This window comes from Lampetra planeri, chromosome 11 (assembly GCF_965212315.1).
Source record: "Lampetra planeri chromosome 11, kcLamPlan1.2.h2, whole genome shotgun sequence".
NCBI lineage: Eukaryota > Metazoa > Chordata > Hyperoartia > Petromyzontiformes > Petromyzontidae > Lampetra > Lampetra planeri.
Window position 1 is genome coordinate 8,831,559 of NC_136117.1, and position 14,758 is coordinate 8,846,316.

Consider the following 14,758-nt stretch of genomic DNA (forward strand, 5'->3'; position numbering starts at 1 on the left):
ACACTGGTTATTAATCATAATTGTATTGTGATTTATAGATGTAGCTATAGTCTAAATTGGATTTGTGCTATCACATGTCTTTGTGACCTGCACTGAACGTGTTTATTTGGAGTATTTTTTTTTATTTTACTGGTCACATCCAACACTACATTGCACATATAATATCAGAATATCTATTTAAACTGGAGGAATCCGATGAGATGTGAAGCTCTTTTTTCACATGCCCAGTATGGGCGGGTCAGCAAATATCATCAGCCAGGTCATTCCACTGCTGGATGAAGGCCTCCACAAGCTGCCACCACCTGGACACGTTCCTGCAACGAAATCATCCACCTAGCATCTGCACGTAGAGCGATTTCATTGCTCCATCGGACGTGTTCCATTTCTTGGCACTTTTATTGATGAAAAATCTTGGCTAATGAACCTCATGTCGCACCCAACCTATTTTACAGTTCTTATGTCAGGATTAATTGAGTAAGCACAATGTGATTTGAGATGACAACGTTGACATTCGTTCAAGTTGGAAATGGGAATACAAAAACAAACACAATCAAATGTTATATTTACCTTGAGGCTTTACAGTCGTTGTTATTTGTCATTCATTTTAAAGGTTGGAAACACACGTACGTCCATTGATTTACACAGAATATACTGTGTGCGATAGAGTCGTAAATACACAGTGCCTATAAATGTATGAAGACAACGGATGTGCCGTGCACTTAGCCTGCAATATATAATGCATGGTGTGTGCATACATTACTCATCTCATGTCCTTCATGTTCTTTTATTGCAGAAATAACAGATGAATCTCAACGTGCTAGTCGGCATTAGTCGGGGGACCCTTTAGAATGCAAAATTAAAGCTGAGCGACACTAATTTCTCATTCCCCCAAATAGAATATAAACAGTTACGTAGTACCATAGGGTTATTAGAAAATTAACTATATTAATTAATATTGCACGTTTACACCGAGTTCTTACTTTGGGCATTTTTTTAACATGATAATAAATTTGAAGAGTGGTCAAACTTACAAGTTTTTTAGATTGTTTTTACAGCTGCAGAAAATCATCTTTAATTTCATCTTCTGCCCAAATATGCCACTGTGTACTTGTACAAGTTAAAGAGAAAACACAGCCGGGTTCACAAAGCAGGGGTGCTGTGCTGCATACCACATTACGTTTGTGGTGTCATCCCTAGCTGCATTATACAATTGAATCTAAAAGTAACATTGGATAGACTCATATATGCGCTTACCATTGACTGTAGGGTGAATAATGGAACATTTGCTTAGATTTGGCAGGAAAATAAAATTTCCCACATTTACCAGAATCGGCATAAACAAAATATATATTTTTAGATCTGGCTTGTTTGCAGCGTTATTTATAGAGCGAAAAAGTGTTTCGCCAACTGACAACGACATCCATTTTTTAATATTTCTACCAAGAGGGACTGAAGGCTACGTTACTTGAGGCGTCTGATGAGTGAACTCTCCTTCTCAAATGCTGTCGAAGGCCCGTTGGAGAATGACGTGGAGATTCATGTGAAAGTGTCATGTGCGACGTCTCATTTCAATGGCACTGTACATCCACCTCCACATCATGTGTGCTGGCACAGCAAGTAGCGCAGGAGGCTCAAAAGAAGCATGCGCTAACAAAATATGAACACTCATGGTTTGCAAAATCATCAACTGACACTTGGCCATATATGCTATCAGTGACCTACATGAAACAAACTACATTGGTATGAAAAGCCAAGCGGACAATGTTTACTATAATATATATCTTATGTATATATATTCACACACGGAATTTGAGTTTGGAATTTTTAGCCAAAAATTAGCCACAACACAAAGAGTTTGTGTACAATACTGCCTCGTGCCTTGAACAGGACCCCGTTGTGGAGATAAAGTGTCCTTGCCAATGATAAATCGTAACCCAGCAGTATATGTTGAACAAGAGGGACTTTTAACAAGCTGGACTCTGGCTGATTAGATTCAAAACTGTTGAACCCGGTTCATGCGTTTCGGTTGCTTATACAAAGCTGCTGGATAATATTGGGCTGGAAATCCAATAGGCGGATGGACGAAACAATACAAGTTTCAGCTTTCAAAGTTCTTATTGTTTAACCAGGTGATATTGCAAGATACCAGGATAGTCTTATTTACAAGAGCGACCTGGGTCACGAAAATGACACCGACCAATGTTTTATTTCTATATCAGGAGAAACGAGAGTTCTGCTGATACTGTGACGGTATATGTTTTTACACGGATAAAGATTAGTAATTATATCTGCGTTGTGGTGTGTGTGTTTTTAACACGTGGGAATCACACAAGGTGGGTGTTGGGAGGTGTTCAATGGAATTAAATTAAGGACAAAACGTGTGATTTTTGTCATGGATCCAAATGCTGCAGGGTATAATTTTATGAGCTTGGTAATGTGGGAAGGGTGCTGAGTTTACAGGCAGTGCGCGCTTGTAAAATGTTACCCTGTAGCACGTGCACCAGTTGAGTGATCCTTTTTGGCAAGTGTGTGCCATAAACGCAAGGAGCGAAGGGACTATCCTGTGTAAGTGTAGAGACCCTTGCGTGCTGAAGGTCATAACCACATAGCCAAAACACAGCGGCCCTTCAGTAACAATGCATCGATTCACGTAAAACAATCTTTTTCTGCTCACAATACATGCATCGTGTGTTGTTGTTGTTATTATTATTGTGCTTGCTTACCAAGGTACACCCTCACTGAGTCTCCTGACTCTTTTTTTATCTGCAAACAGCAGCAAACGCCTCCTTGCTCGGCCATTTAGTAAGTTAGTTTTGTAATTTAATGATAAAAACAACCTATAAACAACGTTCCTAAACAGCCCACGTACAGTTAACGCCACGTGCATGAGTTTTAGCTAAGCATGATGTAAACATTTTCCCAATTTTCAACGATACAAGTTAGTGAATTGACGGTGCATTTTTATAGTCAACTTTCAGCGAATGTACAACAAACACATGCCATGATTACTGTAGTATTTGGCTGAGCAGCACGTTTTTTTAAATTGAAAATAGAATGTTATAATCATCCTATTGAAGTATATCTTGTAAAGGTCTGTAATGTCCTGCCTACAATGCCGTTGGGTGGGAAGGGCCTTAACGTGAGGGAGATCCGAGGGTTTTTTTTATTTTTCCTACTTTTCCACCTTCACCAGACATCTTGTGGGAGTGCTCACACTTTAGTCCACCACACGTGACCTGCCGATGAATGCACGAGTGGTGTGTACCTATTGATCCTGCTGAGTGGATATGAATTGCGGGATTCAACTGCCACAACGCCGCAAGATCGAATCGGCAACCTCTGAATTGCAAGTCCAGTTTGCAGATCATTTACACCATGGGACGGTATTTAAGAGCGAACTTTCATTAATGCTACCACTTCCTCTTGTTTCATGATGTGACATCATTAAGTCACTCTACATCATGGTGGGAATGGGCGAAGATGTACCGACGGTAAAATGTAGACTGGTAATTGCGAATTGCATGAGCCAAGTGAATAAATTAGCAGTGTTTGTCAGCCTATTTCCACCTCTACTTTCTCTCAGAGCCTGGTTATGGAGAAGAAAAATGTGTTACAAGTGAATTTTGAAAGCAGGTACACGCAGTACCTTATTAAACCTCGCACAATTAACTTCCAATACTGCGAAGGAATAGCATGTGCCTGTAAAGGGAGATGGAATGATGATCCAGTTCGTGTTCAGATGCTTGGTGATTGCATCGCAGGATCGTGAGTGTTGGCAGCGACTTGGGGAGGCGTTCATCCAGCAGTGGATCGACTGGTTACTTATCATAATGCGTTCCATACACACCAGTATCATATACGCCTATATGTTCAAGTGTAATAGTTTTCATTGCTTCTACATACTATTAACATTCCCTCCCTTTGTTAATGCTACCCCCTGCCCCCTCCCTTGAAACCCCCCCGCCCACCTCCTACGCATTTTCCATGAATATGCTAAATTCCTCTTGATATGCACATTCTTTTGTTAAGGCGCTCTTCTTACACCCCCAACTCAGCTTATATATAAGCTCCTAGCTTGGCAGTGTCTCATTCTTCACATGAAGACGGCTGCTTGCGTTGTAGCCGAAACGTCGTGAGAATTATTTTATTATGTTTTTATTTTTATCATTTTATTACTTCCCTTCTACGTGACTTTACCGAAAAAACCAAGAAGACAAGTGTAATAGCTTTTGCAATTTTGTAATGTAGAGCTGCGAGTTACTAATGGGACAGTAAACAGGTTACAATTCGCCCCTACAGCGATTCGAATCGTCACGATTCAGGGTCTTTGAAAGTTGTCATCTCCACTGAAGACGAAGCATGGACATTTCTCAGACATTTTACTCCTAACATATAATTTCTTGCTCGTTTTTGTTTCTCCATTCGCAGAAATTAAAACATGTGTGCATATGCGTGTCCATATGCACAGATAATAAATAACATATCCTCAAATCCACAATTTTATGCATGTAATGTGAATGTAATCATTTATTTTAATCAACGAAACCAATCTTGAGAATGTCCCCGATGTGATGGTATTAGATTGGACGACGGTGTGGTGAGTCTAGATAGGTAGATACTGCCCTCTAGTGGTAGGGTACCGGCAAAACCACCAAATTGAGAATTTCACAAATTCTCAAATATGAACCTGTTCTGGGACCCGATGTCAGGAACCCACTATGACCAGCTTGGTGAAGTATGGTCAAACCCCAAGGACAAACACCCTTGTGATAAGCAGATTGTCAGAAATCCGCTGTTGGATGCCCAGCATAAGTGCTGTAAACTATTGTTAAATTAAACGTATTAATCGTTTGCTCCACTTGCTCTCAAGAGTAATCTACATTTTCAGCAAACCAGCATGGCGCACACAATTTTTGGCACTCCCATCTCATTTTCAAGGTGCAGATGTGCATCTGGTGCTCCAAGTCTCTAATAAGTTGCCTCCAGTTTTTGTAAGGCAATAGAGATGTTGCTGAATATATGTGCCAAATAAACATCCATCCACTAGTCAGTTGTAAGCCTCTTGAGATAGATGCTTGTGAAAATGTGGACTGCCAGTGATGCAGCTCATGGGGATGTAAATAAGAGTAATTGCCAGCAAGTGTGAGAAAAGAGGTTCAAGCTGCGTGTGTTGAACTTCTTTATAACGGTGTGGGAGGACACAAAAATAAGCACAAACAGTTAAAAAGAAATGAGTTTTCAATCTACGTTTAAAAGTGCACAGCTCCGGTGGTTTCTTAATTATTGAAAGAGCGCAATATAGGAAGAGCGTGCCAGACGTGCACAGAAGCGCATCTGAAAGCGCACGATGCAGTGACTGTCTGTTAGATGGTTAGCCAAAAGCCGCTGCGAGGATGAGGGAAATGGATAAAATAATCCATGTCATTCAATATGAATTTGGACAAATGCCAGTTCTATCAATTGAGGTGTATGATGGAAACAAATTAGAGGGCTTTTTCTAGGAATGCCCCCATTAGGTCTCAAAGCTATTACAGGAGGGCCCTGAATTGGAATGTTTAGCTAATTTCATATTATGAGGGTCTGAAACCTCAAGTTATCCAAAGTTAACACTCAAAAAGGTTCCCAGAGATGGGCTGGAGAAAGAATGCATTCGCTGTACCGCCATCTCCTGGCCATCTGGCAGTACAGTGAGTTAATGATGACGTCACCCTGCTGCTGCTCTATATAAGAACGGGAGACACAGCAGAGCCTCACCATTCTGGCGAATTGCCCGATGATGCTGGATGCAATTACCAGCGAAACGTCGTACTCAAATTGTAAATGTTGTGGTTTCACGCTTCAACACACCCGTGGGCTAAAGCAGTGAACTATTTGTCTTTTGTCAACGTGACACTTTTTTACTGATTGGCCGTGTCGGGTGGTGGAGGGTTACGACACATTTATAAATAACGCGATCTAAACCCAAAAAACGTTATGAATAATATTGGTCGCGAAAGCCTACGTGTTAAACTGAGTGGGTTTATCCGTTTTGCAAATCTGTGTAATTCTCTTGACTCTCGCCTCCAAAGCACTAGATTGTATGTGCCAACAAGCTTGCCCTAGAATACGAAGAAAGTGAAGTATTCCCAAGTATGTTGGTATTAAAAGGTTGAGTATTACATGGTACGTATTGCATAACTGAAACACAAAAACTCAAACACATCGTTGGTTTAAATAAGCCTTTAATTTACTGAAATTAGCATATTAATGTTACATGTCCATCAAAAATAAGTTAACAAATACCTACAAATGAACTTTTAATGCAAAACATCATTAACCTTTATAAAAAATCAAGTGTTAGCCAAATTAGTCTAAATTAAATGTGAATCGTTAATCAAATGTTACGTTTAAATCAATACATAATTCCCTAACCACAACATGTGTATATATACAATCAATCAGTAGATTAATTTGACCAGATTAAATGAATATTTTAAACAATCCAAAAGCTATTATAGCACTCCAAATATATATTTTTTTATCACTTCTAATGCAATTTTAAACACAATTATGAAAATGTTGCCATCTGCTCTGTTTAAAAGTGCTCCATATTAGCTTTGGAAATTGTAATACTATTTCAAGATCCATACTCAATTGCTTTAAGTAAAATGTACACACCAATACTGTATTGTTCGATATAAAATCCAGTGGGAATTGATCGATTTCAGCATCACCATATTATAAATCATTCTGAATCAAATTTATAACTGTAAACTATCCTGCTTATATTGTGGCTGTATTCAAATTGACCATTTAAAATTAGGATCAATAATGCTGCATCGCATAAAGGTGGCGTGTTTCAAACTTGATGTTGGAAAACCAAACCAGGTCGACGATAAGCCTCCCTGGGTCTGTAAGACCTCGAAAGTTACACAATAAATGTGAGCGTATTGTTAAAGAGTTTGAATGGCATATTATAACAGTTTAAACGCCTTGGTAATTGCTCTTTAAAACACATTCCAGTATCGCATTCTATTTCACAGGTAAAACTTGTTTAGATGTACATGTATGTGCTTACAACCTGTGTTTGGACATCACATCGGCAGCTTTGCTCAACTCATCGCACAGAGGACACACAATTAAATTACGTGAATGCTCGATTTCCTTTTCGGCTAAATCTGTATTCAACAATCATAAAGTAATGTCCTCTCAGCTACTAATAAGCTGAGTGGATAATAAAACAGCTAATGTGTTGTGTGGAGCTATGTTAACCAGACCCACGTGTAGCACACATTTGCGCAGACTGCATTCAGCGCTCCAAACTCACTGCATTAACGGCACATACACATCGATGTGCCCGTACCCTCAAACGGAGCTCGGTTGAATGTCCCACCTGCAGTGGAACACTGAGAGATCAACCGGCCTCAACTCGGGATACGTTGCCTTCCAAGGTGACATCTCCTTCAGCTTGAAAGCGACTCCCATAAACTGCCGTCATGAATACCAGCTTTAAGTCAGTCGAAAGCAACAACGTAATGTGTTCGGCTCAAATTTGTATACCACATGAAAGTAAAGTTCTTTTCAATTATGAATTAACCATTGTCAAGTTTAAACAGTATAGAAGCAGATCTTGGCCGTGTTTCCACATACGTTTTTTGTTTTATTCCACGAGTCTACTGGCTTTCAAAATGAACATTATCCAACGGAATTTGGTCGGATAATAAACCTCTTGACTTGGTTTGGATGTTCTAGGTCTCATCAGCAGTCCAGCGTGTTAAACAAATTCTGCTGGGTTACTAAATTTTATTGTAAAGAGAACTCCAGCTAAACGATGGGGCCCTGTACAACAATAAATACCAATATTGATTACAAATGCATGCGTGGTTATGGAGCATTATGGTTAGAAGCATATATCAGCAGATCTCCGTTATGTCTACACATTCAGCATATTTCTTTAGTCCAAATAAGATGGAATCGTGACTTTTTGTAATGTACGAGACACGGCAAATACTGTGGTCTTAATCCAATATACAATACAGTATTAGGAAAAAAATACTTGTGTCGCTGATGCATTTCCATGAAGTGTGTTTTAATATTGACAGTTACCTCTGATCACGATACTATGGACTGACCCATGTATTCGACAAATGCAATGTGCACTCAAAATCATGTCCCTTGTTTTTTTTTAACAGAACGTGGCTCAATAGCTCCGAGTCAAACAACTGATATAAAAAAAAACGCCAACAATACATTCTAAACAAAAGTTACCAATGCAGTCATAACTCCATCTGTATTTAACTGTCAACCCTAGTGCAAACATCAGCTGTATACAGAGTTAGGGTCAGACCTCCAAGTCATTATTCCACAGGCTATTCAGCACAGTATATATTCAAAACCGTACTGCTTTCTTTTTAACAAAGCAATCGACACAAACCCACAGGAGCAGTCATTTATCCAACACCTTTTTGATATGGTTTTTTTTACTACTATATGAATGAAAAATATTTTTTTCAAATTTTCCCGACTTCTGAATAACTTTACACGCCATAAGAAACCAACTTTTACAAGTCACAGACTTGTAATATCAGTATGGATAAGTTAAATGCCTTATCCATATTTCTGACGACTACAATGCAATCTGGTCTCTTTATGTAAACTTCCGCACACCATGATGGTCATGCAGTTTGCTTGACCCTACTTCACACTGGTCAGTGAGGCTTGTTGAAGGGGGCTGCCTAGGTCTGGTTGAGATATCGCTTGCCCACTGATGTTAGCCATGGACGGGAATCGAACTAGGGTCGAGAGGCTGATAGTGCAGTGCGCTGATGACTGTGCCCCCCTCGTTCCACCCCAATTACTTTAATTATACATAATTAAAATATGCTGGCCTTGGGTTTTGATGGATCATTATAGTAATGCATGGACAGCCACGCATTACATAATACAAGCAAAAGCTAATGGTGTGAAACGAAATACTAACACACCCAACTAACTTGATAGCCTTCTGAAATCTCGCAAGTCTAAAGTGATCGCTGTAATACTACATCCATTCAAATATGATTTGCACTGCTTGTTAGGCACAATGTTGTATTTGTGGTATAGGTTAATAAAAAAAATCCTATGTACGTGGAGTTAACAAAAAGGTTTGCTTAACCCCCCCCCCTCCCCCAGAAATATAAATTACACAAACAATGACAGTTAATTTTTACCTCCAGTGTGCAAGTTGGCTCAAAATGTTTTTCAGTTGCCAATAAACGAAATGTGCTTATCAATCACTGATAAAACCTTGTTACTTTCCTTCGGACATGCTGTAAAATAAAACTAAACAATGCTGCTGCTCACAATGTGTCATTTGTTTGGCTGTCGGGGCAATGGAGGGTCTTAACGACACAAACCTAGCCAGATAATCACGTGGCTCATCTAAAAAAAATCAACGATGATTCAGAATATTAGCCATAAAAGCCATGTGTTCAATTAACATCGAGATTGCTGATATTCAATGTCAGAGTTAATCGTTTGGGCAGATTATTTGGCAGCAGCCCGAGTAACACTTAACTATAGTTACTTTTAAAGATGCATGCAATCGCCAGCTTTACACATGTAAACATCCCCCCACCCACTCCTTCTTTTGTAAAGGCATCAAGGGATGATGCTGCTGCTGCGACACACTCGCAACAAATTGTATCGGTGATTTGTAACAATACTGCGTTCAATATTATACAGCAGTGGCAGGATTAAATGTTAGTAACGGCAGTTGCAAAAAATGTCTCCAAAGTAAAAATAAGAGTTCTGAAGTTAACAAAAAATATTATAGCCTATTGCACAGATCGGTTTCCATAGCAGTATACAAGTATGACCACACTGTTCCAGTATTGTATAGAACGAGTATTATTAAATGACTACATTGATAAGCCTACAATCGGGAGCTGCACTCTGCATATACGGTGGCTGAAGATTCAACGGAACTGTTAAATAGCTTGACGACTTGTGCATCTACACACGTGCACCATCACAATGATCATTTTCATACAACTAAAAGGCTGGCCACATGTACATAACCGTAGCCTTTTTTAACTTAGCAGTAGTTAAACATTGTCATATTTTACATGTTTTGTTTTCATTACAATTGTTATCAATAGGTAAGTAACAATACACTGTTATTTATTTAAGAAAACTATATGCCCATGTTAGAATAAGTTAACAGAGCAAATATTTTACACAACTGCACAGAAGACATGAGAAACAATTAAACAGCCTAACATACAAACACAATCAACACTTGAATTGCACGGTGTAACATCGAATCGCTGGCGAGCTGAGCGTTACATGTCTAATATTGATAATTAGACATGAGGCAATTCTCCCCGGGGAAAGTATTTCAAAAGTCAAGATGCAGGGGCATAATTTTAATTCAAGAGTCAATATCGTTTATGACCGCCTCATTGGCAATTTCATATCTTAAATGCAGTTGTGCCTACTCCATTAGCCTAAATGGACAATCTGTCTATAATTTGCATATGACTTGCATACATTATCAATCAATTTTCATGCGCATGATTTAGCATATATCGTAACTGCAAGAATCGATTTTAGCGATTAATCGTGGCACGTCAAAAAAAATAAACGTCACTAACAACTTCACCCAGCGGAGGGCGCCACACTAAAGATGATAAAGACTTGCATCCGTTGCGTATGGTTCACGAAATAAATGTACAACCCAAATAAACGGGAGGGGGTCTAGCCCACCTTACCTCAAACATTTGTGAAAACCTGTTTCACTTCAGCCGACTGCATTGAAAACCTCCTACGGACAATCGATTAAGCAAGAATTATTTACTACTACGAACACAGATTACCGTACATGGGTTACACTCCAAGCCAGCACACAAATGGATATGGGATTGTATATGTAAATCAGACGGGGGGGGGGGGGGTGAAAAATGTCGTCTTTGCCCCAGAGAAGAAACCATTACCACCATGACGTGGTAAATCTTTGGTGGTACCGAGAACTTTATATGGTCAATAAAGGTGAAACATTTTTATAACCCATTTAAATTACTAAGTTAACACATACATCAACTTTATTGGCCATATACAACAATAAACTGTACCCGTGATGTTTGCCTCCTCTGGCGGTAGGTATTACCCATGTAGATGATGGTGGTATGGACTTGTGATATGGACTTTGCCTATTCAATAATAAGAGGGTGTTGTCATTGCAGTATCATGTTATATAATTTACCACCGTTCAATGTGCATTCATGACTGAAGCAGCGCAACGACTCAAAAGTCAATTCCATCTACGCATGTTTGTAAGAATCCTCAAGTTAGACGGACACTCCAACACGCTTGCTTCTGAGATGTTGAAGAAAACCGAGCTGATCTTTCGACACCACTTCGTCCGATGTGCTGGGAAGCGGGAGCTCATAGCTAACAGATTAAGCGTGTGAGATCACGATTCTTCCTGTCTATGCGAATGCGAGCGTGGGAACATCGTCATGCGTTGAAAGCAATGTGAGCACGCGTGGTCCCTCTCTCTCAAAGTGCGGGTAGTGCCAAGACAAGGAATGTGGCGATCACTCCAAGCAAAGCACACGGCATTGCGGTCAGTCTGGGCGAGCTGGAGTACGATCCCTTCTCGTCGCAGTACCGCCCTTTCCAGCCGGTGTAGCACTGACACATGAAGCCTGCCTGCAGCTTCAGCACGTCGGCACGCGACATCCTTCCCGAGACGGTGAACCCTGTTCATTGGCGCACAGTCGCACAGCAACACGTTTCAGAGGTTAACATGATAAAGCACAATGTCACAATTACCGAATGTGAAATTGTACATGTTGCTTTGCATCTATTATTTATTTACATATCTAGCATGCTTGAAATACAACGAGGTACCTCTCAAAAGGTTAAATAGAAAGGAGCTGCACTTTGTAACTGGAAAACGCAGCTGCAAAACTGTCCTGCGCTTGTACGGTGACAGATTTGTTACATGCTTCACCACACTCAACGTAAATGTTATGAAAGTAGTGATACGTAGTGTTGTGGAATGCCTTAGAAGTGACACCACAAGCATTTCACTCAATGTCTCGATATGATCTAACTCAACCGGTGACTGCACTCCCATCGGCAATGCAGAGACGTGAGAGGTTCACTCTGTGCCTCGCCAACAACATAAACCTTCGTGACCAGACTGATCAAATTTCAGCTCGAAGGGATATTCTTAGACATGACTCTGCTCGGGCTTGGGTCTGGCTCACGTATAAGCCAAGCTCATGCTTAACTTGAACCATGATTGAGCCACCACTAACTTATGCCACTTTGGAAGCAACAGAGCGGCTCAAGCCTGAGCTAGGCCACATTCGATTAGCACAGTCAGCTACGTACAGTGTGAAAGAAGTTCAACACTCGTACATACATTAAGAGGCCAAGCCAGGTGCGAGCCGAGACTAAGAAGTATTTGACTTCTAGATTTGAAGCTTTCGTGACTGCAAGGATTCATCGGTAAAAACTTTACCGAAAAAACTAAGAGTAAGTATTTGACTGCTATAAATGTCCACGTTATAAGCCACTTCGTTGAGCTATAATTTGTGGTCGTCAGGTCGCTTCTGAAAAAAAGCGATGAAGCTCACTGGATTCAACCTGGTAAAATAAAAAAAGCTTCTCGTTTTATAAGAATGTACGGCCTTAAATGATAATGTCGGAGGCCGGCTGGCGAGCGTACCTTTTTGAGGCGGGCGGTTGCGCTGGATGCTGAAGCTGTTGGGGTTGAGGTGTAGGTAGGCGTCTGACTCGTTGGAGATGCGCTTGCATCGGCCCTGCGAGCCGCACAGTGCTCGGCTGCACCACGTGGCAGCTGCCGTCACGTTCACCGTGTACAGCCCCACCGTGGACGTGATGTACTCCTGCAGCTGCGTGCAGCGTGTCTGAAAGGAACACAGCAAAACTAAAACGTTAGCCGCGTGGTTCAGTTGCCGCACCATCAGCTGGGATTGTTACTCAAGGCTCTCCCCCTTCATAGTTTGCAGGTATCTGAAGAAAAACTTGGAGAAAGGTAGAGCTTCGAAGTCAAACAATTGATAAGCACATCTTGGTTCTCCAAACTCTTCTTTGCATGTTTTAGGATAACACTGGTGTCTTTCAATAAAGCAGTTACTTAGGAAATGTAATAACATAAAAAGCCCAAACAAGATTTTATACTTTCGATTTAAAGCTTTCGTGACTGCAGGGATTCATCTTCTTGGTTCTTTCGGTAAAGTCACGTAGAAGGGAAATCTAACTTAAAATCTAACTTATTTTTTACAATTCCTTTACGTATTCCAGTTTTGCTCTCAATTGAAATAGTATTTCAAAGTACAGCTGGCACCCACCTTTGACTGCGAGTACCTCTTGTCACCCCACAACACAACTCCTGCAGCCCCCATAGCTGCACTCTCCCCAATGCTCTGGATTAGATCCACCTGCACATGGAAACATGAACACAATGGAACGTACATCGTCAGCATGGAATTTAATTAATGCTGCCCATGTAATGTTATTTATTATTGGGGTTTTTTTTTTACTCAGGAAAGCATCACCAAGTGTCAGGACTCTTTTTCAGGAGGGTCCTGCAAGTTTTTCACAGCAGGGGGGCGATGTTGCATTGTGTAATCCAAATTGAGTATTTTGTGGGAAATTCTTCAGCATTGGGATTAGCACAGTTGGCTATGTACATTTTAACATACATACAATACAAGTTACAATGTATCGTGCGAGAGGGAAACTGAAAAACCCAGAAGAAACCCAAGCCAAAGAGGGGAATCGTATACAAACTCCACACAGAACGTCGCCCGAGTCAGGAATTGGAAGTAGTAGCTTCTGGCTGTGAGGCAGAAGTGTAACTACTATGCCACCCTGCCAGTAAGTATGGCATTGACTTCATGCTGCCAATTCAGTGCTTTAGCCAGATTGTTCAACTGGTGACACGCAGGCCAGCGACACCAGAATCATAAACTTTATTTAGAGTGGAAGAACCCGATGGGCTACGAAGCTCTTTTTCACAGATGCCCAATAGACGCATCGGGATATCGATGAGAGATACATTTCAGTAAGATGTGAGAGGGATTAACTAGGGACATGAGAGACCTGAGGTTGAGAAGTATAGATTAGTGGTCATATGTACAAACACCATGATGTCATGTGATGGCTTAACGTCTGAATATGTGCCTCATGATGTTACAAGGTCTACCAGCACACTCATTATTGTGGCCTGTCAGAAAATATAGTTGACGGACTCTGCTTTAGGCAGTGCAACAGTTTGAATAAAGTCTGTTGTAAGAGTTTATTCATGATCAGATTAAAAGTTGATTAATCTTAAGTAATGTCAAATTAGGTCAATATTATAATGCAAGTAAACCATAAAAACTTTGTCTTACACTGCAATGAAGCAGAATTTTTTTCTAAACAATGTGTTTATTCTAGATTTGAAGCTTTCGTGACTGCAAGGATTCATATTCTTAGGTTTTATCGGTAAAGTCACGTAGGTAAAAAATTAAAATTAATAAAAGTAAAATAAAATAAAAATCACGTTTCGGAGGCAACACAAGCTTCCGTCTTCAGGTGGAACCGTCACAACCCGACAGCTGTATCAAGTAAATGAGAGATTACAGGAGATACCACTCCGTATACACTGAAAACATAAATTATAATTAATTGTAATAAGGCAGTAAGACTATGATATGTACTTAACAAAGGTAAAACAATGTGCTAGACTATAACATTTCCAATACATCCGTCAACACATATT

General features: G+C 40.2%; 1 protein-coding gene across 3 annotated transcripts in view; it reads right to left on the reverse strand.

Annotated features, from left to right (window-relative positions):
- Positions 1-11,384: 11,384 nt before the first annotated feature.
- LOC144721268 (hyaluronidase-2-like) overlaps positions 11,385-14,758 on the reverse strand; it is a 34,026-nt gene continuing 30,652 nt past the window's right edge. For all 3 annotated transcript variants that reach the window (XM_078598764.1, XM_078598763.1, XM_078598765.1), the window contains 3 exons: positions 13,344-13,433; positions 12,698-12,899; positions 11,385-11,720 (listed from right to left, as the gene is read on the reverse strand). In XM_078598764.1, the coding sequence (XP_078454890.1) occupies positions 11,518-11,720; positions 12,698-12,899; positions 13,344-13,433 (495 nt within the window). In that variant the 3' untranslated portion in view covers positions 11,385-11,517. The remainder of the gene's footprint in view (positions 11,721-12,697; positions 12,900-13,343; positions 13,434-14,758) is intronic.